The 23590-nt window shown below is 28.8% G+C and overlaps 1 protein-coding gene across 1 annotated transcript; it reads right to left on the bottom strand.

Annotated features, from left to right (window-relative positions):
* Positions 1-15658: 15658 nt before the first annotated feature.
* LOC138337994 (uncharacterized) lies at positions 15659-16225 on the bottom strand. Its single transcript, XM_069288442.1, has 2 exons — positions 16090-16225; positions 15659-16047 (listed from the first exon to the last, which is right to left on the bottom strand). Exons 1-2 carry the CDS (start codon positions 16223-16225, stop codon positions 15659-15661), a joined length of 525 nt encoding a protein of 174 aa, XP_069144543.1.
* Positions 16226-23590: the final 7365 nt, after the last annotated feature.

The raw sequence follows: 23590 nt of genomic DNA, 5'->3' as shown, positions 1-23590 counted from the left end.
AAAAGATTTTTCAATTTTGTGGTTTTAAATTAAAGTTATGTTAAATGTACTACTCCCTTCGTTTCAAAAAGAATGTCCATATTTCTTTTTTAGTTTGTTTAAAAAGGAATGATCCCTTTCCTTTTTTATTAACATTTTAACTTTAACTTTCCACGTGACATGTTTAAAACCACAAGATTAAAAGACATTTTGGTACATTTGATATAACTTTAATTTAGAACCACAAGATTAAAAAGTCTTCTTTCTTTTCTTAAACTTCGTTGCAATTCAAACTAGGTCATCCTTTTTAAACGGAGGGAGTAAAATGTTTTTAATCTTGTGACCTTAAATATGTCACGTGAAAAGTTGAAGCTATATGACTCTACAAAATGTGTTCAATTCGAATTGAGACTCTAGAAATGCGTTCAGTTCTCAAATATCTCAAACATTTCACAAATTCATGAAATATTCATATAGAGGTCATAGTTCGAGAAATATGCTACTTACGGCCCTCGAATCATGAATAAATCTTATGAGAGAAGAATTAAGAAAAGAACAAAGTTGTATACCCGCATTGTTTATCAATAAGATATTCATGTTTTTTCAGATTTTATTTGTATGGATTATTTATTTTTTAGATGTTTAAAATTTGTTGCAAACATGATATTTTTTTTGAAACAGACTAAAGAAAAAATAAGATCATTCTTTTTTAAATAGAGGAACAATTCTTTTACGTGATATTTTTTCTCCAATCAAATCTATTCACCTATGTAAATCATTTTAACATGTCCGCATGACCTACTAAAAGACTAGTATTAAAAGCTTTATTGTTCATTGACGATCAATATAATTCATCATTCAAATATTGTCCAAATTTAAATTCAATTTTTGCTATTGTGATAGGGTAAAACTTATTTCAATAATTCTTATTTTTTGTTCTGATTTTCTAAACTTAAAAATTACAAATAAATAAATAAATCAAAAGCAGAAAATTCAAGTCCTTAATTTCTTTTAATTTGGTAATATAATATGTAAATAAATTTTGTACTAAGCTATTTTTTTCGTAGAGAAAATATGAACATGATTTTTTTTAGTCGAATGTGATTTTTTCATTCGTTATTGATATTCACTTTGGAGTCCAATTATATTTGAATTTGTGTTGGATGTCACATATTAAAGAGATTTTCTAACAAATGCAACCACATATACCGATGGATTCAAACTCAAAATTTCAAGTTAAGAATGAAATAATACTTGTCACTCCATGATTACTTTGATTTTGTTGTGATAATGCGTTGAGCTTTCCCCTTTGTGTCATTAGTACTTCTGTTCTTAAAGCCCTTTCTTCATTTGATTATTTTTCATTTTTCAAGTTAGTTAGTACTTTATTGATTGAATTTAGATCTTTTCATTTAATGTTTTGTTCTAATTTGCCTTTTATTTCATGTAGATATCTATTTTTTTAATCATTGAGTTGTTAGTTTGGTTATTTCTATTGTATGGTCAATTTTGTTCCTTTTATGTATCTATAAACCTAAAAGGATCGTAGTTTGACCCAAAACATCTTTTGTTATTGTCCTAATACAAAGCATGTTTTAACAAAAATTTAGTTCGAGATATTTTTATCAAACTACTTTTTTTTAATGATATATTGTAACTTTAAAATTCATTATTACTCTATTGTTTTAGGTAGTTATTTCATAATAAGAGGAAGATGAAAAAAAGTAATAAAATTTTCTTAATTCGCTAAAATAAATAAGTAAAATAAAATAAAAGAATTTAATATATGTATTATTTATGGTATTTGTTAATCCTTGGTAGAATTTTTAGCCAATATATGTACAACTACAGCTTATTCGATAGTTATAATAAATACAATTAATAATGACATTAGAATGCATAAGTTATTAATACACGAATAAATATGATAAAATCAAATATTAATAATAGATATTTCTACCATAACTAATCGTAATATAATGAATCCATACTTATTAAAACACCATATTCAATACTATTATTTTTATATAATTGACCAAATGACGTTTTCTGGATTAGTACTACTTTGACCAATATTATGCTGATGTTTATGATAAAGGTGATTCATTCATTAGTATAAGATTTTTAGTTGATTCACCTACTTAGCTCAGCCTCCATTAATTTAATTAATTATGTGATTAGTGCAATGACATCTGTAAAGTAGCCATGCTAAATGATTAGCCTTTAATAACACTTTAATTTAATACAACTGACAAATTTTAATTTTTATATACTGTAACACACAAGTACGATAAGCTACGGTGCAAATTATTTGTCTCACTTGGATCGAGTTTAAAACTTTCAACCAAAAAAAAAAAAAGTTTAAAACTAATCTTCTCCCTTTCACCTACCACCAATCTATGCCTTTCACCTAACTTAATTTCATAAGTAGTTAAACAAAGTATGTACAAGAGCATATAAGGGTCCAAGTCCAGTCCCAAAGAGTAAGCAATCTATTTGAGGATCTAATCTTGGAGGTCCCACTTAGTTATTGTGTTGCATAGATTTTTGGCCTAATTTAATCTCAAACACTTGGAATCCAATAGATTTCACATAGGATTTGTTTAGAAGGATCTGATAATTAGATTTGGTGTAATTTAACTATCTGTCTTGTATGGTTGGTCAGGTTATTACTTGACTAGCAGGTAATTCATGTAATTGGTAGAGGGTAATTACATTTTACAATTCACAGGGAGAGACAGTGAATTATTGAGTACTTGATTACTTTTTTATTTCTATCTTTATTTCTTTTTTGTTTTATTTTTTTACTTCTACTATTTAAGTTCTTTTTTACTCCCTCCGTCTAGTATTGTTTGTCATAGTTTCTATATTTAGAGTCAAACTAAAAAAATTTTGAGTAACATTTTAAGATATATTTTTTCATCATATTAATATTTAAAAAATTGCAATTTATAGTACTTTTCATATAGTTTTAGGATATCTAATTTTTTTGTTTAAAATATCGAATTAATGTGATCTAATTTAACTTTGAAAAATAGTCAAATTGACTTTCGAAAAGTCCAACATGACAAACAATACCGAACGGAGTGAGTAATTTTTAATATTCTATTTTTTTTGTTTTTTAATTGTATTTCATTTTCTTATTATTCTCAACCTTACTTTACATGATTCTATGCAATTTTTTTGTATTATTTATTTCTTTATGTCATGCTTATTTCTCATTAACATGATTTTGTTCGTATTCTAATTTTTAAATTAAAATAGAATTTATTGTTAAGTAAGGTTATAGACTTACGTTTTCTTTTTTTTTTAAAAAAAAAATTATATTCATATACATTGAAATATGCTATAAGAGTATTTGGTTAAACTTTTTTGTTTTGAATTTGTAACTTATGTTATATTTTCAGTTTCATTTGTTTTAGTAATATTGAATTCACATTGCACGTCATTTTTTAATTAGACTTGATAGATTATCTTTTTGTCAAACATTTATTAATTTATGACATTTTATTTATAGATTAATCTTTTTATCAAACATGCATTTCACGGTGTTCGTAGAAACTTCATACTTCTAGCTTTTATGATCAATTCAATTGAAATATATTAATTTGAAAAAATATAAATCAATTACTTTTCATAATGTAAGTTAAAAATATATGTTTATTAATTAATATATTTTCAAAAATATATATATATATATCTCAAAAATTTAATTTAATGTCATTTATAAAGTCTTTTATTTGTCTAGTATAAATTTTAAATAATTAATTTTTATTTTTAAAATTTAATATAATTTTATGATTGCAATTGTGCATCCAAACAGAACATGTGTAATTACATTGTGGCGTTCAAATAGGACATGTGTAATTACTCTACGACAATCAAACAAGTCAGATTACTAGGCTGGTAATTACTACCCTAGTAATTACACCAATTCCAATTATCATGGAACTTTCCAAACAGACCCTTAAGGTTTCAATATTTCTTCAAAAATTGTTTGATTTGAATTTCATCGAATTGGTTTCCAAAGTTTTAAAAAATAATTATAAATTTTAATAACAACTTCTAATTTTATTTTTAATGACCTTTCTCATGGTTATAATTGTACAAGATCCAGGGTCGTCTCAACAAATATGTGGGCCTAAAGCCAAAATTTATTGAGAGGTTTTATTTTTTAAGTTTTTGTATGTAAATCGAATAACTATAATATATTCAATTGTAATCGTACAAGTGAAGTCTCAAGAAGGTATGATGTATGAAAATTTTATGAAGTAAGAATGTAAACAATAAAAATCTTCAATAAAAAATAATAATATAAAGTTAGACTAATAATATCTAGCTCAAGAATTTAAAAGGTTTATATAATAACATTGAAATAGTTGCGTAGAATTTGATATAATGATTATTAAAATAGTAACAATATGTTGAAGTGCTTAAAATCATAAGGATACACCAAAAAATAAATTTGATCTTTTTATAAATATATAAAATACAATGCAAAAGGTTTGGTGAAATTTAGAATATTCAGTAATGAGAGAATACAAATATAAACGAAAATAAAATAGATAAATTTATAAGAATAATAATGCGGATTCATGATAATCATCAAGATATAAACAAGTCAATAAAATGGGTAGCAATGTAAGAAAGGATGTTACAGTATTAACTAAACACTATTTCATTTCTCAGTGTTACAATGTTATGTATCTATACACACACACATTTTTCGGCACATACGTTTCACGTGATTACCAATTCAAAAAGTATATGTTATAGTAAATAGTATTTCTTATTTAAGCGAAAGTTTGAATAATAAACTTTCCACAAAATAATATTATACATACATACATACATATATATACATACATACATACATACATATATATATATATATATGTATGTATGTATGTATATATACATATATATATGTATATATATATATATACATATATATATATATATATATATATATATATATATATATATATATATATATATATATTTTACGCGAACCTATGAAGATGGTCAATAAAAAAATTTATTAGTTAAATGCATATATTTGTTTCAATTTGTTGAGGTTCAATCATGTAATTGACTGTATCTCAATAATATTACCTTATAAACGATATTTGTTGCGTAATTTTCTTGTCATCTAATGAGTGTGTTTGTATGTGTATTTCACGTTAAACTGTTCAGATGTCATATGAACATGTGAAGAGAACAACTACATTTTATTTTTTAGAAATAATTTTTGTATATTAATTTTTATTAAGGTATAACATTATAAATGATATTCTTGTTATTGGCTCTCATATTGACTTCTCAATTGACAGTGTAAATAAATCAAAGCTAGTTATTTGACTGTCCATAGTTAACTGAGAAATGTTTCTTCTTCTTTTTTTTTACCGAAAAAACTAAAAGCTGAAATTAAATAATATATTCTGTGAAATCATATATAAAATCACATGTTTATCTTACACCCAACAAAGATGTTGTTCATATACTTGTAAACAATTTTCAATTTTTTCAATAAAGCATGATTCGTCCAAGGAAAAATAACAGCATTGTGTTATTACATATATAGGGGCAGTATAATAATATGAAAAATTATTGGTCAAAAGTTAAGATAAAAGAAGTTGAAGATAGAAATAATCAATATATATATATATATATATATATATATATATATATATATATATATATATAAATGAGGATCTTCAATCAGCTTATGTGGCATGCCTCAATGATGAGAAAAATATATAATTTTTATTTTAATAAAAAGAGTTTTTTAGATTTTTTTTTACACAATAATATTATGTGTATATATATATATATAGATATTTCTATTAATAAATTAGTTAATGAGCATTACACCTTCTAACTCCTAACCTTTCATATTCATAACCTTCAAAATATTTAATAAAAAAATTATAACTCCTAAATATTACACCTATAAAAACCCACTTTGAGATATTCCATGATGGTCATTTTCTTTTTATTTTCCTTATTCTTCATTTTTTATACCATTGATTTGTTAATTTTTATCTTTTTTGTCTTCTTTGATCTGATTTTTGCAGGAGAGGGATGTATAATGAAAAATGTTATATATTTTGCATATTTTAATTTTGTGAGGTAAAATGATTTGATATGTCTAATTATCATTAGCACTTTGTTTAGTTGTAATTACATATATATTTGATATTATTAGGTTGAGTTGTTGATGATACAAATCATTATTCTTTTATAGAAAAAATAATTTGTTCATTTTTTTTTCGCTTCTCTTTGTAGTTTTTTGAGATTTTTTTTCTTAATCTTGTAGTTTCTACCGACACTGATTGTCTTTATTCACTTAGTAAATTTGAAGAATCATATATTTTAAATATTTTTGCTTGATTAGTTAATTAATTTTATGTATGTTTGTTGGTATTATTGTATGGATTGTTTATAGTTCTCCGGTTAAATCACTAATGTAACAAGAGTTGATTGGTTCTTTATCAGATTAATTAGTTAATTGAAAAAACGTCAATATATCTTATTTCTGATTGCGTCTAACAATATCCTCCTCCTCACTAGTTATGAAATTGTTATGCAAATATATAATAAATATAAGTAATAAAAAAAAGTAATATATCATATCTCAATATAAAGTAAATAAAATACTAAATATTAAATTCAAATATTATATAGCTAAGAATCAAATAAATTGATTCCTGATATAGTTTCGTATCTCACAATCACATAACAATGATATGGTAAAAATACATAATTTTAACGTTGCATTATTTTTTATATTATTCATATATAATTATTATTTATAGGCCAAATGTTTCACAATTTTGAGAATTTAATCAGCAAAAAATTAAATATTTTTTAATTTTATTTTAAAATATTCGTACGATTACTTTTTTTTTTGTTGATAATTTCAAAAAAAATTCTATTCCTTTTGACTAACTTTTTAATTCTGTGTCCCTTTTTAAATTTATTTTTAATTAATTTTTCTCTTAATAGATATCTCTCCTATAATATAAAATAAGAGAAAAAGTATATATTGTTCAAAATAATAGTAATTACTAAAAATAATGTTTATTAGAAGCATATTTGGAGACTTTTAATTATTTGAAAATTTTAAAATGAGGTAAAAAGAAAATATGTCATATAATAAAATAAATCATAAAAATGGTGGAGGATTTTACTTAAACATATTTTTGTTTATTAAAAAAACATGTCACATTTTTTTTTACATTTTTCTCTTATTTTTATATATTTATTTTTAATTTAATTTTTATCATAAACTCACACCTCTTCATCTTTCAAAACCTCTATACTTGATTAATACTTATTAGTAATACCTATAACTTCCAACTTTATACCTTCATAACCCCAAATTACTTAATGTTTAAATTTGTGACATCTTAAAATCACATCAAAAAATATTTTTAACCAAATATATTTATGTTTAGCTTAATTGTCCTCTACTTTAATCTTGTAATGCAAAATTTATCGACAAAGACTTCTTTGTATAGTTATTTTTACTTCTAATAAGAATGATACAAAATAAGATTTATAAAAGCGAATAATTGATTTGTTTTTTTTTCCACGAAATTATAAGAGCAAGATCATTACTTAAAGTAAGACAAAAACAATTCTTGAAAACATTAAAATGTATTTGTAGATACGCTTAGCGGCGGGAGATAATCAAAATTATTATGAAGTTATTTTTAAATTTTAAATAAAATATGAATCATGAAAAATATAATAAAAATTAATTAAGAGAATTCATTTAAACATTTTGCTTAAATTAATAAAAAGCTTAAGACAAGCTAACTTGATTATGTTAAGATTTGATGCTAATTGTTACTGTTTTACAAAAATATATATAAATTAGTAAAAATACTAAAGACGAGCAAACTTCATTCTCTTAATTACGATGCTAATTGTTTATGTTTTCTTAATAGAATTAAATAAGCAAAGACTAAAAAATAAAAAAAAATAAAAAATAAAAAATAAAAAAGGAGACTAAAAATAGTGTTGAAATAATTTTTTTTTAAAAAAACTTAAAATTATAGAAGAAAATTTATCAAGGAAAAAATTATTACAGATAATCATTTCAAATATACTTATTACTTAAACATTCATCCTCCATTATAATGATTTTAAAAATTTACTTAACTTTTTATCCTACACTTTAATTATAAGAAAATATTATTTATCGTTAATAATTATAAATATTCATATTATTTGTAAACAGTTTTTTTATGTTTACTTTATTCAGAAAAAATTCAAGAATCTAATTATAAGTTTTTTTTAATCTTAACATAAAACCTTTTATCATTCATCTATGATTGTTCATTTATTACTTATATTATTATTCATTTTAACAATAATATATTATTTTTATGTTAATTCTATATCACTAAAAATTATTTTACCGAACTAAAATCATGTATCACCCATTTTCTTTCAAAAAATCAATATACAGAGAACTTTATATCTTAATATATAAATATTGAATTGCTTTTTTTAAGTCTTCAAATTATAGGTAGCTTATCTATTACGAATAATTTTTCATATTTCTAAGTCTGTTTTTGAATTTATTACTATTTTAATGCTTTTGATATTTTTTAAAAAATTTAAAAGACTAAAAATCTCACTTTTTAACAAAACATCAAAGTTAGCCATATTTAATTTTGAGAACTCATTCAAATGGATAATGAAGTCATAAATTCTTAATTATATATTATAACTAACATAAAATAATAGGTACTATTCAACCAAAAAAAGTATAGATATTTGACCGTACATGTATTTATTTTTTGATAAAATTAATTCATATATTGAGTTGAAATTACAAAGCTAAATGATAAAATTTATTAACAAATCTATTTGAATTTAAAAATTAAATAAAAATGAAAACTTTTAGATACCGCGCATAGCGCGGCTAAGTTTACTAGTTAATGTAATAACTATGAGAATTCATACTCTTATAACTAAAGAATTTTAAAGAGAGTGAAAAAACATTTGCAATAATTAGTAATAACCAAGAAAATTTATAATATATACTAAAGAATCAATGTGCAATAATTGTATTTATAATAACTAATTTGAAACATACTTCCTAATATTTTAAAACACACAAGTAACATTGATAAATAAAGTCATTCTTTTGTCTTGAACATCAAAATAATAAATTGTGAGAATTCTCTAACTCTTGAAAGTTTAATAATTTTGAAAAAAATGGTCAAAAGCATATATTTACATCACAAGAGAAATTGTTAAAAATAAAACAAATGAATTTAGGCTACATCATGTTATCTTCATATATTGAAACATTACATACTAATTATATATTATGCAAATTGATGGTCTTTCGATAGTGTCAATCGAGAAGTTCATCAGGCAACATCTCTAAGGAAAAACACAAGGCAGTTCACATTAAAGATCACTATCAAAAGGGGAGGTAAAGACAATAACATTTCGTCAATAATAATGGCGATGTGTTCCTTCACATACTGTTAATAAAGAAGAGAAAAGGTGAACGTACAAATGCAACGTAGAGACAACAGAGAAATATTCAAGAGACACCAGAGAAATATTCAGTGAAGGGAAAGGACAAATATGTTTCTTGTAATCCTCAAGTAAACTTTCTCCTTTTTTTCTTAATTCTTCTATTGTTGGTAGAACATTGAAGAATATCATCAAGGAGAGGTAACACCACAATCATGCACTTAGTAAGTTACAAATGGACTACTATTAGCAATAATTTTAATTTTGATATGATAAAATTATTGCAAAAAAAGGCAGCACCAAGCTGTCGTACAACTAATAACACAAGTAATATACCGATAAAAATGTACATTTTCTGTTTTCACCAAAAAGAAATATTTCTTTCCCTTCACAACTCGGCATCACTTACAATCTAATTTAAACTCACTCAACGACAATAAGTCACACGAAATCTTTCGAATGCAAGAAGAAGAAGATTAGAAGATTAAAAAAAACTGTGTTTGGAAAAAATAAGAGGAAGCCCCTATATTCATAGTGAACAAAGGGTGGTATGAACAAGTATTTTATGTGTCTTATCGGAAATGTCATGACCTTTTGAACAGTCACAACTTATTGAAAAAGTCACAATTCTTTGAAAAAATCACAACTCATCGAAAAATCACAACCCTTAAAAAAAAATGACAACTTATCAGACAAATCACAACTCATCAAAAAAGTAACAGCCTAAGTTAGAAATATTATACTAATTTAACATTTATATTAGGAGTCCATGCTTTTTAAGATAATATATATGTGTGTATATATATATATACCCTAAAAATTTGGGCGCAGACATTTATTTTAGTGGCATTATGATCGACAGGATAAGACCACATCACTCTTGTATAGACTTCTGCGAGTTGAGAATTGATGAAAATGAATAAATAAAACAAGTTGAAGAAAAATGACAAGCTTCACTATAGCAAAGGCCGACTTTGCTACAATGAAAAAAGTGAAGAAACTTTATTTCGTGTTTCAAGTTAGTTTTTTTGCCCAGTCTTCGTCATAATTTAAATTTTTTGCGTCTAAAGCATGTGCAAGCGTATGTGATCGTACAAGTAATATAGTCTATTTTAGGTGTTTGATGTCAAATTCACAAGGACAAAATTGGTTGGTAAATAACTAACTCAAGCTAAACTATTAAGATGAGTAAGTGCAATTGTAACCGAAATAAAGTTGATTTCTAACATGAAGTAAATACTAAATACAGAGAACATAAGTAATTGGGCTATAAACAATGAGAGGGGAATTCAGGGTCAAGTTGTACCTCACAGTCATGTATAGAACTAAGTTCATCGTTGATTAAGTCACTTATCTTAGTTATTGATTCACGGGATTGATCGTATGATTGTGGCCACCGGTCTGTAACCATTTACAAAATTGGACACCTAGCTTGTAAATTTTCTCTGTTTCTTTGTATTTTTGACATTTAGAGCATTCATATAGGCAACTCCAAGTTACTTTTAAGTTGTTGCGGTAGACAATTTGGTTATCAAGTTGTTGATTTGATTTTCATGAAAGTTTCTCTATTTTTTAGTTTTAAAAGTTTGAATGGTTGACTTTGGTCAATACTTCAAGTAAAAACGATTTCCGAATGTTATTCTGGTGGTATCATTAACTTTGAATTGTCAATTTTAGTCTAGTCGACCCTTGACTCGGGTGCTGAAACTTTCGGACTCATTTCGATCAATTCTGTGACATATGAGAAAATAGAGCATTGGGTGTGAGACCCACTATCAAGATGTTTAAGCTTTGAAACAATGGAACCTTTGATCACAAACAGCAAAGAACTAGAGCTGGAACAGTGAAGACAATTTGTAAAATGCAAAGCTTGAATGATCTTATGCATTAGTAGAGTGTATATATACAGATTACATAGAAGCTTCTAGATGATTAAATTTTGAATTTAACTAACTATACACATTGAAAACATGTGATAACTAACTCCCTAACTAATTCTCTAACTAACTTTATAACTAACTACTGTACAATGCAATGTTAATATTCAATACCCCCCCTCAAGTTGGAGGTGAAGACAACACTGCCAACTTGTCAAGAATAGAAGAATGTTTGATTCCTGTTAAGGCTTTTGTCAATATGTCAGCCAACTGGTCTTGTGTAGAAATGTGATGTAATGAGATAAGTCCTTGTTGTAGAACATGTCTTACAAAATGACAATCTACCTCAATGTGTTTGGTTCTTTCGTGAAAAACAGGTTTCTTGGCTATGTGTAATGCAGATTGGCTATCACAAAAAACTGAAATAGGCTTTGGATAAGGAACACCTAATTCAGTAAGCAATCGACTAAGCCAAACTAATTCACCAACTACTTTCCTGAGTGACCTGTATTCAGCCTCTGCTGATGATAGGGAGATGGTTTCTTGCTTCTTTGATTTCCAGCTAATTGGACTGCCACCAAGCAAAATAATGAATCCACTCACATATTTCCTGGAATATGTACATGAAGCCCAATCTGAATCACAGTAGCCTTTCAGAGAAAAATCTGCATCTTTGGACAAAATAAACCAAATGTAGGATCAGTCTTCAAATATCTTAGAAGGTGAAAAGAAGCTTGCAAATGCGGCTCTCCAGGATCCTGCATGAACTGGCTTAAGTGCTGAACACTAAAAGCAATATCCAACCTTGTGTTTGTAAGGAAGTTAAGTTTTCCAACTAACTTTCTGTAGTAAGTACTATTACTTAGAACTGGACCTTCCTTAGCTCTTAGCTTTGTATTGGGATCAAGAGGGGAAGACAATGAAGTCAGATGTAAACAATCATACTCCTTTAGTAAATCAAGTACAAATTTTCTCTGTGAGATAATAATTCCCTGAGCTGTGTGAAGCACCTCCATCCCCAAGAAATAATGAAGTTATCCCAAATCCTTAATTTTGAACTTGTTGTGTAGATAAACTTTCAGGTCTGCTATCTCATCAACATCAGTTCCTGTAAGGACTATATCATCAACATACACAGCCATATAAACTGCTGAAGTTAATGTCTTCTTGTAGAATAGAGAGTAATCATACATAGAGTGAGCATATCCCCTAGAACATAAAGCTTCAGTGAGCTTAGCATACCATTTCCTACTGGCCTGCTTGAGTCCATAAAGGGACTTGTTTAATTTTCATACCAAATTAGGGGACTAGACTGCAAGTCCAGGTGGTACTTCCATGTACACTTCCTCATGTAGATCACCATGAAGGAAGGCATTATTTATATCCAATTGATACATAGTCCAACCTTGTTTAACTGCTGTGATCAATAATGCCCTGACTGTGGTCATTTTCACTACAGGGGAGAAGGTCTCAGTATAATCAATGCCTGTTTGTTGTGTGTAACCTTTGACCACAAGTCTTGCCTTGAGTCTTTCTATTGTACCATCTGCTTTGTGTTTTACCTTGTAGACCCACCTGCAGCCTATAGCTTTGAAGTGGAACTAAATCCCAAGTGTGATTTAAATGTAATGCATCAAACTCTTGTGTCATGGCAACCTGCCATGCAGGATCAATGATAGCTTCTTCAATGAAGTTGGTTCCCTGTCAATGCAAACATTTCTAACAATATCTTGACTAGAAGGAATTAGAGCACTATGAGCCAGGTGGTGGTGATTAGAGAAAAGAGCCTGAAGAGAAGGGGTGGTGTTTGAGGTTTGAGAAACAGGTGGATTAAGTAGAGGTATAGAGTGAACGTAGTCATTCATATGTTTTGGAGGTTTGTGACATCTTGTGGATCTTCTAGGTTGGTTAACAATTAATGGTGCAGGAGATATAGAAGAGGAAGGTACAGTGAGGTTAGGTGACAAGTCATAAGCAGCATTAGGACCATTTGAACTATTTAGAGTGTCTTGTGTGCCATCCTTATTAAAATCATCCAAAATATCAATGAAATGAGGTGATTGCAACAATGAAAAGGGTGAACCAGTTGTATTTGAAAAGGAATCATTAAAAGGAAAAATATTTTCATGAAAAACAACATCTCTGGACACATGTATCTTACCTGTGGACATATTTAGAACTTTGTATCCTTTTGTCTCATGAGGATATCCAATGAATATGTGAGGAGTAGTTCTTGGCTCAAACTTAGCTCTATGAGGTATAGGTACAGTAGGGTAACAAAGGCATCCAAAACTTTTCATGTGTGAATAAAGGGGTTTTTTGAAATATAGAACTTCATATGGACATTTTTGGTTCAACACAGTGGATGGGAGTCTATTTATTATATAGGTTGCACAAAGAATGCATTCTCCCCAGTATTTGACATGTAGTTTGGATTGAAATAACAAAGCTCTAGCAGTCTCAAGAAGGTGTTTGTGTTTTCTTTCTACCAGACCATTTTGTTTTGGTGTATAAGGACAAGTTTTCTGGTGAACTATACCTTTTGTTTTGAAAAAAATTGTAGCCTCTGTATTGACATAGTCCAGACCATTGCCTGTTCTGACTTTCTTGACAGTAGTTTCAAATTGGTTTTCTATCATAGTAATAAAGTTTTTGAGAGTTTGTAAAGCGTTGCTCTTAGTACTTAATAATTGAGTCCAAGTAGACCTACTAAAATCATCTACAATGGTCATGAAGTACTTAAAATGGTTATATGTTGGTGTATTGTAAGGCCCCCACAGATTCACATGAAGTAGTTCAAAAATGTGTGATGTTAGGGTGGTTCTTGGTTTAAAAGGGAGTCTTTCTTGTCTTGCCATAGGACAAATGGAACATATAAAAGGATGTTTGGCTGAGAATTTGACAGGGATGGAGGAAATATCTCTCATTTTGACAAAAGGTACATGTCCCAATCTGTTATGCCACACAACATCTATATGATTTTTAGCACATGGTTGAGAGTTGGAAACACAAGATTTTGGACAGGAGATATAGCTTGATGCATGGGATTCAGATGTCAAACATGAATTTTTCTTATTGAGAATAGGAGTACATTGCTTATTATCTAGAAAGCGAATAGACTGTCTTTTATTATAGACTTTGCAAGAATTACATGGAATGATATTGCATTTTGAAACATTGGAAGAGTTCTTCAAACAACTTGGACACAGAAAATAGAGACCCTCTTCTCCACTACCAATCACCAGAGGCCTTTTCATTGAAGGGGCCTGCATGAAACAAAAATTTTTGGTGAAACTGACAGTGTATTTTGAGTGTGCAGTCAAAGTATGAATAGAGATCAAGTTATATTTAAAAGATGGCACATACAAAACTTTGTCTAAATTGATCATGGGTCCTAGTGTCACACTACCGACTTGTGTCACCTTAACCTTGTATCCATAAGGCAAGGCAACTAACAAGGGATATGGTAAAAATGTGATGTTATGTAGTAGAGATATATTGAAGGTCATGTGGTTTGAGGCTCCTGAGTCCAATATCCATGAGTCAGATTTGTTTTTGAAACAATTACATGACAGTTTTCCAAAGTCAATAGAAGAAGTGCAAACTATGATACCTGCAAAATCAGTTGTTGGTCCATTAGCAAGGCTTGAATTTGCATTAGATCCTTCATTCTCATTTTCCTTGTGGAATTGCTGAAGTATGCCTTGAACATGACCATATTGATCTTTGGTAAGACTCACATTATACATTTCTTCATCTGATCTCTTCCCAGAGGTAAAGTCTGGTGTGCAATTTGCATTTGCTACAACATTATTGCCAGATTCCCTGTTGTTCCTTTGGTTTCCCTTGCGTAAATTATTAGGCCTTGGAATCGAATTATTTCTCTGATTTGGATTTGAGCCAGCTGGATATCCATGAAGTTGATAACACTTCTCAGCAAGATGACCAGTCCTGTTGCAGTAAGTGCAGAATCTGTCCTTGTATTGAAGCTGAGAATGACCATGTGAGTTATTAGGAGCATAATTTTTTTTGTAGGATGAAGAAGGCCTGATGTTTCTAGTTGATGAAGAAGGTCTGATGTTTCCAGCTGATGAAGAAGGCCTGATGTTTCCAGCATATAAAGCAGTAGATTCTGCATTGAAATGGCTAGAAGGTTCAATTTTCCTTTGGTGTTCATCTTGAACTAACAGAGAAAAGACCTGAGCCATGGTAGGCAGTGGATTCATCATAAGTATGCTTCCACGAATAACTGTGTACATCTCATTCAATCCCATGAGAAATTGGATTAACCTTCTATCCTATTCTGCTTTGTGAGTAAGTGCCTTTGCTCCACAAGTGCAGCTGCAAGTGCACTGAGCTTTGGCATTCAAAGTACTTATCTCCTCCCATAATTTCTTCAGTTTGGTGTAATAACCTGTGATATCAAGAGATCCCTGCGACAAGTCATTAATTTCTCGTTGGATCTGGTATAATTTCGCACCATTTGTTTGCTCATATCGATCCTCCAATTCCTTCCATAATTCTGCAGAATCCTGAACATACTCAACACTATCAGCAATTTCTTTAGATAGTGAATTCAGGATCCAAGAAGTAACAATGTTATCGCATCTCTCCCATTGTTTGTATGATAAATCATTTGATCGAGGACGTGGGCAATCTCCATTAATGAATCTCAACTTGTTCTTCACTGAAAATGTTCTCAGAACACTACGCCTTCATGAACAAAAACCCACTCCAGTAAACTGAACTGCTACAAGCATTGCTCCGGGGTTGTCAGATGGATGTATATAGAAGAGATGATTGGAATTAATTGTGTTGCTGGTAGAACCACCAGATTGGCCAGAACTTGCAGTAGTATCTGCCATGGATGAACACAACCAAAATCCAGAAACAAAGAAGAAGAAGAAGAAGAAAAATTGCAAGAAGCAATTGCAGATCAGGTCGCAATAAAAAACCAGAAACAGATAAGAAGAAGAAGAAGAAGATTACAAGAAGCAATCGTATATCAGATCACAATCAAACAGAGTACCTCAGATCGAGATTGCTCTGATACCATATCAAGATGTTTAAGCTTTGAAACAATGGAACCTTTGATCACAAACAACAAAGAACTAGAGCTGGAACAGTGAAGACAATTTGTAAAATGCAAAGCTTGAATGATCTTATGCATTAGTAGAGTATATATATACAGATTACATAGAAGCTTCTAGATGATTACATTTTGAATTTAACTAACTATGCACATTGAAAACATGTGATAACTAACTCCCTGACTAATTCTCTAACTAACTTTATAGCTAACTACTGTACAATGCAATGTTAATATTCAATACCCACTCTTTATCAAGATCACCTCCACTAAAAGTTTTGACATCTCTCTTGAGTTTGAAATGTCAAATTTGGTGAGGTAGCATAGTTTGTTGTGTGCACGTGATTATGAACAAATTTCAAGCCTCCATCAAGATATTTTGCCAACTTAGAGTTGAGATGGTGCAGACCTTGCTAGTGCACCCAATTTTGTTCTTCGTATTCACACACTTGGAGCCCCGTTCACAGAGGACAATAAAATTAATCTTCGCAAACGCTCGCTTGGTGTTGTATTTGCGACAATCATTTTGTTGGTCTTCGTGTTTGTGAAATTTGACCCTCGTGATTGCAATGCAAGCATGCCTAGATAGGTAAGATTAAGTACCTTTTAGGATGTGTTTATAGATGTGAGTGATTAGGATTTTGAGAGGTATATTAGTGATTATGCAATTACATGGCCAAGATGAATATGAATTTCATTTACATGTTATATTTTGAAAAGCGTATTGAATTATATTGTTGTATTATGAAAAGTTTGTTGAATTACTTTCTTGCATTATAGCAAGTGTGTTGAATTATCTTGTTGCATTAGGATAAGTGTATTGAATTGACTTTTTCAATTTTAACAAACATATGATGAATATACAAATGGATTATATTGATAAATGGTCTTGTTCGTTCTTCATAATTATACATGTTAGTTAAGATCTAGTGATGGTTACAAGAGTAATATTCTCTTAAATTTTTCAAATCAAATCCTTTAATAAATGCTAAGTGGGGTGGACTATCTTATACATGACCAGTTTGCGGGTTGGATAGTGAACATGCTAAGAACTTGTGATGAATGTTTTCATGTGTTAACTATGTTCATGTACTTGTATAATCACAGTGATTATATGTTTGTTACTAATTTTAGTCGATCTATAATGTCTATCAACACATAGTGTTTATATCGATGCTACTCCTATACTTTCTTTAAGGGCATAGTGTGATCCAGATATGTATCGGACCCCACATTCAGTTGAATTTGCTTTCGGATCTGAGGGTGAATTACTAACTTCAAACTATGTCATATTTTATTATTTTCTAATGTCTTTTCTTTTAGACATTAATAGACATTAAGATTTCTTATTTATTAGGTATTACTATTTTTTGACTTGTTGATTAAATACTTTCGTACGATTACTTTCAAATTCCAAGATTGTAAGAGTTAAACTTTCACATAATTTTTTATTTAAGATATAACAAATTAACTTGTACGGAAGATATACAACCACTTACAATTACTGAAAGTTGTAGAATAACTTAGAAAAAAAACAAGAACAGAGGAAGGTTCCAGACTATTACAAGCTAAGAAAATAAAAGAGAACTCATTAACGGCCTCTCTTTGGTTGTATCTCTTCTGCTTATATACATAGGTATTGTTGGATTATAGAATCGTTGAACCATGTGATCTGATATCACTTTTTGAGTTATGAAGGGGTGATTATGACGTTATGCGTAAGCTTAAAATTGCAAATCATACATAACAAGAAAATGTACTTTTAGTGGCAGAAAATCTCGCTATAGATAGCAAGAAAGTCGCCAGTAAAGTTAATCAGTGGCGACATTAGCACTGTGGCAAGTACTTCCATAACTAAATATTTTTGCGACCATAATAGTGTGTCGCGACTAAATACCCTTATTTGTGGCAACGATTGTAGCCACCAAAAGGTAACAAAATATGTCACTACAAAATGGGTATTTGATTGGGTCGCCACTATAGTATGACCTTTATTGGCGAGCTCACTTGCCACAATAACGATTAAACCTTCAGCAACAATTCTTGTCGCTACAAAACCCTTAAATTTCGTGACAAAATAAATCGCCGCAAATCATTCTACCTTCAGCAACAACTCTTGTCGCTACAAAACCCTTAAATTTCGTGACAAAATAAATCACCACAAATCATTCTACCTTCAGCAGCAACTCTTGTCGTTACAACCCTAATTTAGTGGCAACATTGTACTCACTAGTACCATTTTTTTCAACAAAAAAAAATTCAATATATATTTATATTAATTCAATTTCATATCAATAGCAAAACAGACAATATTATTAGAGAGATCAGAAGAAAATACATCAGATATGAAATATTTTAAACAGTTGTATCACTAAAAAGCCATTTAAATATACTCCTACTACGTACACAATACGCTATTGTATATTTTATGCACTTACATGAAATTAAAAAAAGCAACATATGTAGTGTCTTGGCATTCCTCCTTAATCACGTCATTTGAGATTGTTTAACATTATTATCTCTGTTATTAAGAAAAAATACGAAATCATTCTCGTAATCTGTAATGAGAATAGAAGTAAACGAATCACTTGTCAGCACTCTACATGATCTTATTTATCTTCCACACAACAAATATAAATTACGTAAAATGATACCATTTTATCTTATAAAAGAACATCATATAAGTGACTAAGTGGGTAACAACAACAAAAATATTATCTTAGATAGAGAAGAACATACTTAGATTTACTTAAACTCCCTTTAAGTTAGTGAGTTAACAAAGAGCTCAAAGAAAATTAGTATGCAATAATATTTCATTGTTTCTAAAAAAATTCACAAATTACAATAACAACAGTTCATATTTGTATAAACTGCATAAAAGTTTTGTTATGCAAGGACACATCTCACATAAATGTACCGTGTACGATATTGAGGAGTGACAGAATAAACAAATCTAAGAAAGATAAACATATTGACACGGAGAAAGTATTATTTATCGTTCACCTAGATACCACCATAGCTCAAATAGAGAGTATTTTCTTGTCCAACTAGATATCACCATAAGCCACTCTTTCAAACTTACGTTGTGCAATTCATGATGCAAAGAATTTGACCAAACAGAGTGGAAGAGTGTTACTGGAACAAAAGATTAAACTTTCTACATGTTGCACTTTATTAAGGTAATTGGGAGCATGATCAAATGCAGCAGGACATGCAACTACAACAATTATAAAATTGTATAACCTGCATAAAAAAGAGGAACAACACAATAAAAGTAAGGTAAAACAGTTTGCAAATTGACAACTAGTTTTAAAACTCTCTAGATTCTCAAAAATTGAAATTCCCAAAAGTTGCATACCACAACTCAAAAGAACTCTAGCAAAAGAATCAACCCCAATGCCACTGAAATCATAAGATAAAATTAGTATAGCTCAAAAGAGTTGAAGTAAATAGACAAATTGTGTATTATATAAAATAGGTATATCAAACTTTCAATTGTTTATTTTTTTTCTACTACTCTCTCATTTTCATTCAGAGACCTCAAATCTTAGTATCAAACAGTTTTTTAAAATAGTACATCTTCAATAAATCTCACCGTACTTATATTGCTAATTAATGGACTCTAACCACAAAAGTCTATTTCAAAATAATTGGACTTGCAGCTAAAATAATTGCTAACTCAAGGTGATTCTTATGCTTCAGAGTAAGGAAAATTAGGTTCATTTACATACACAATAAACAAATAAATTTCACCTTCAATATTACTCTCTGTTTGATTTAAGAACTTCAGATACACAGGCTAATAATTGAAATCACATGTCCAACCAACAAAAATCAAGTTTTGAACTAGTCTCAATTCATTTATGGATGAAAAAAGACATACAACTTACCTGAAGACAAACGAGCAGCGGCAATCCAGGAAACCTTTCGACCTTTAATTCTAAATCTCTCACCAGAACATTTAATTAAAAACACTAGATCCCAATAAACAAATATAATCATTTAAGTTATAAACTAATATAATAGGGAAAATGAATAAATATATTCATATTTTGAGTAAATATGTCCCTGAGTGGTTTTGACAAATAATATATCTTGAATTTTTTTTATTCACAAATTTATATTTATCCAAGTAAAAAAAAGATATGATTTTTTATTTTAAAAATACTTTTACTTGACTTAAAAAAATTACCCTAATTATTTTTTGCCGCTTCAAATAAAACTCGATTGAAAGAAAAAATGAATAAATCAATTCCTTTCTATTTAATCATAAACTATATTTGTGTCAGGTCTAAATAACAAAGGGATTAAGGTATTTTTAGTTGGATTAGGTTTGTGCGGATAAAAAATGAATGAGGTAAAAAAATTAAGCCCCTTGACATTTTTGAAAATTCTAAAAAATCAGTTTTAGGAAATATTTTTGTTAAATAAGTTTGTTGACAAAAAAGGTAAGTTTATATGTCTCATTAGTTAAGACAAAAGGCTATATATATTTTCTGTAAATCTCAAAATTAAGGGGTATATATGAATTATATTTTTAACGAAAGATATATCCTTTGTAAATCACAAATTTGAGGGATATATATGCATCACTTTTTTAACGAAAGATATATCCTCTGTAAATCACAAAATTGAGGGATATATTTGCGCTTTTTCATTATATTAGGTATATCTAAAACATATTTTCAGAAATGATTTTATTATTTTTATAAGTTAAATACGCAAATCAAAAAGTTGAACTTTTTTATTTGATTTACTTTATTATTTTTCAGATTTTATTCTATAACTACTTATTTTAAATCCTTAATTATTATTGTGATAAATGAATTTTATTTCAATCAAAGTAATATATTGTAATATATTGTTAGTACTCAGAGTGTTTCATTTAATGAATACTTATAATCATTTTATTATATATAATAATATATTTTGTCTATTTAATTAGATTTATATTTATTTATATATATCTATAAAATATTATTAGAAGTTTCAAGTATAATTGGTATGATATTTATGTCTATTTAGATTAGAAATAATTATTAATAAAATTTGAATTTAGAAAGTACGAAAGAATTACTTGTGACATGAAATGTTGCCACAATATATGGAAAATTAGTAACCTTTAGTAGCAACATGCGTATTAGCCGCCTCAGTAAGAAATTTTATTAAAAAATTTAGTGCATATTTGTTGCGTCTAAACATAATCGCCACTAACTATAGAATTTTCAGTAGCAATATTAAGGCATGCCTTTGAAGATACCGTTTTTTGTGGCAACCTTTACAAATCGCTACAAAAGTCCCAATTTTTGTGTCAACTCTACGTTCGCCACTAAAGGTCGTCACAATAACCATATTTCTTGTAGTGATATGATTGATTAATCAGATAACAAAAATTTATACTAAAAATCAAAATATTATTATATCAAAACTAATATAAAGAAAAATATTGAAACTGTAGAGAGAATAAATCTTCCATAAACAAAAGTCTTTTAACGACTATACTGTGGATATTATTGTTGTGTGTGTTACAAGAAACAAACCTATATTTATAGAGTCCTAAAACCTTTTCTTACTAGAAAAAGATTAGCTACTCCAAAATCTTTTCCTTATAGAAAACAAGAAACCAAATATGAAGAGAATTATATTTTCCTTTCAGAAAAATAAAAGCAATTATGGTAATCTTTAGTTCCTTCACGCTAAAACTAAAGCTCAATTATGATAAGAAAATCAGGGCAAAATACTAATATATGTTCCCTTTTGGTTGGATATTTAACTTGATCCTTCTTCTTCAACTGTATGATAATCTTTGGTTTTACATAGTCTTCATCAGTGCTGCTTGCCATGATTAAAAATAAAGTTCAAAATATATGAGTTAAAAATAATTTAGAAATATTTTATTTTTATTTTCAAAGATGCAACAACAGAAATGTTGAAAATATGTTTCAAATCTCTTCTCTACATGTAGCTGGACAAAAATATTCATTCATCAATTTATTGCAAATTGATTTGAAAATGTGTTAAACCTGTCTTCAACCTTGACGAACCTAGGTCATTGAACCATTGAATCTTTGAATCATATGCTCTCATACCACTTGCCTATCTTTAATCTTATTCATATTGGATCATTGAATCATATGCTTTGATGCCACTTATTGAGCCACATGATCGTTGAACCATGTGCTCTGATACCACTTGTTGGGTAATAGTATCGTTAAACCATGTTCTCTGATACCACTTGATGGGATACAAAGGAGTGAGCATGACATCAAACAGAAGCTTATAATTGCAAATTATATGATTGATAAATGAGATAACAAAAAGCTTATACTAAAAATCAAAATATTATTATATCAAAACTAATATAAAGAAAACATTGAAACTGTAGAGAAAAAAAATCTCCCCATAAACAAAAGTCTCTAAACGACTACATTGTGGATGTTATTGTTATGTTGTGTTAGAAGAAACAAACCTACATTTATAGAGTCCTTAGACCTTTTTCTTACTAGAAAATTATTAGCTATTCTAAATCTTTTTCCTACTCCAAAACATTTTCCTAAAAGGAAAGAATAAACCACATATAAAGAGAATTATATTTTCCTTTCAGAAAAAGTAAAAACAATTATGGTAATGCTTTAAATTTTTTCAAGATAAAATTAAAACTCAAAAGTGATGAGAAAATTAGAGCAAAACCCTAATAGGTATTAAGCTGGAGAGCTCTTTGCACCACTACTTGCTGGAAAAGGTACTAGCACAGTTGGTCCTTGCTTGGCATTTGGGACCACATATTGATCCAAGTATTTAGGGGTCTATTTACCCTTGGTGTTGCGGCGCAGTGCTCCTTCGTGGCCTTGTAGATCTGTTACATTGCCACACCCATGAAGATGAACCTTATCCTCAAGGTTCAAGTCGGGAACTTTTGGCGGAGAGAATAAGAATCCTCCCAAGTAGAATCCTCAAGAGGTAGCCCCTGCCACTTGATAAAAACTGTAAAACCTGATTGCCCCTCTAGTGATGGTTTGTCTGTATAAAATTGACTCAGAGGAGTACATGAGTGAAGAAGAATGATAAAAGATATCAATAGGAGTGACTTGATGATTAGGTGTATGCAAACATTTTCAAAGAGTTGAAACATGGAAGACAG

Source organism: Solanum lycopersicum, chromosome 8, assembly GCF_036512215.1.
Source record: "Solanum lycopersicum chromosome 8, SLM_r2.1".
Taxonomy (NCBI): domain Eukaryota; kingdom Viridiplantae; phylum Streptophyta; class Magnoliopsida; order Solanales; family Solanaceae; genus Solanum; species Solanum lycopersicum.
Note: the sequence above shows the minus strand (reverse complement) of the source record. Positions and strands in the feature narration are given on the sequence as shown.

Coding starts and splice junctions, on each gene's coding strand:
- LOC138337994 (XM_069288442.1), bottom strand. CDS start 16,225: ATGGCAGATACTACTGCAAGTTCTGGCCAATCTGGTGGTTCTACCAGC. Junction 16,048..16,089: donor AGTTCAGTTTACTGGAGTGG/GTTTTTGTTCAT, acceptor GAACATTTTCAG/TGAAGAACAAGTTGAGATTC.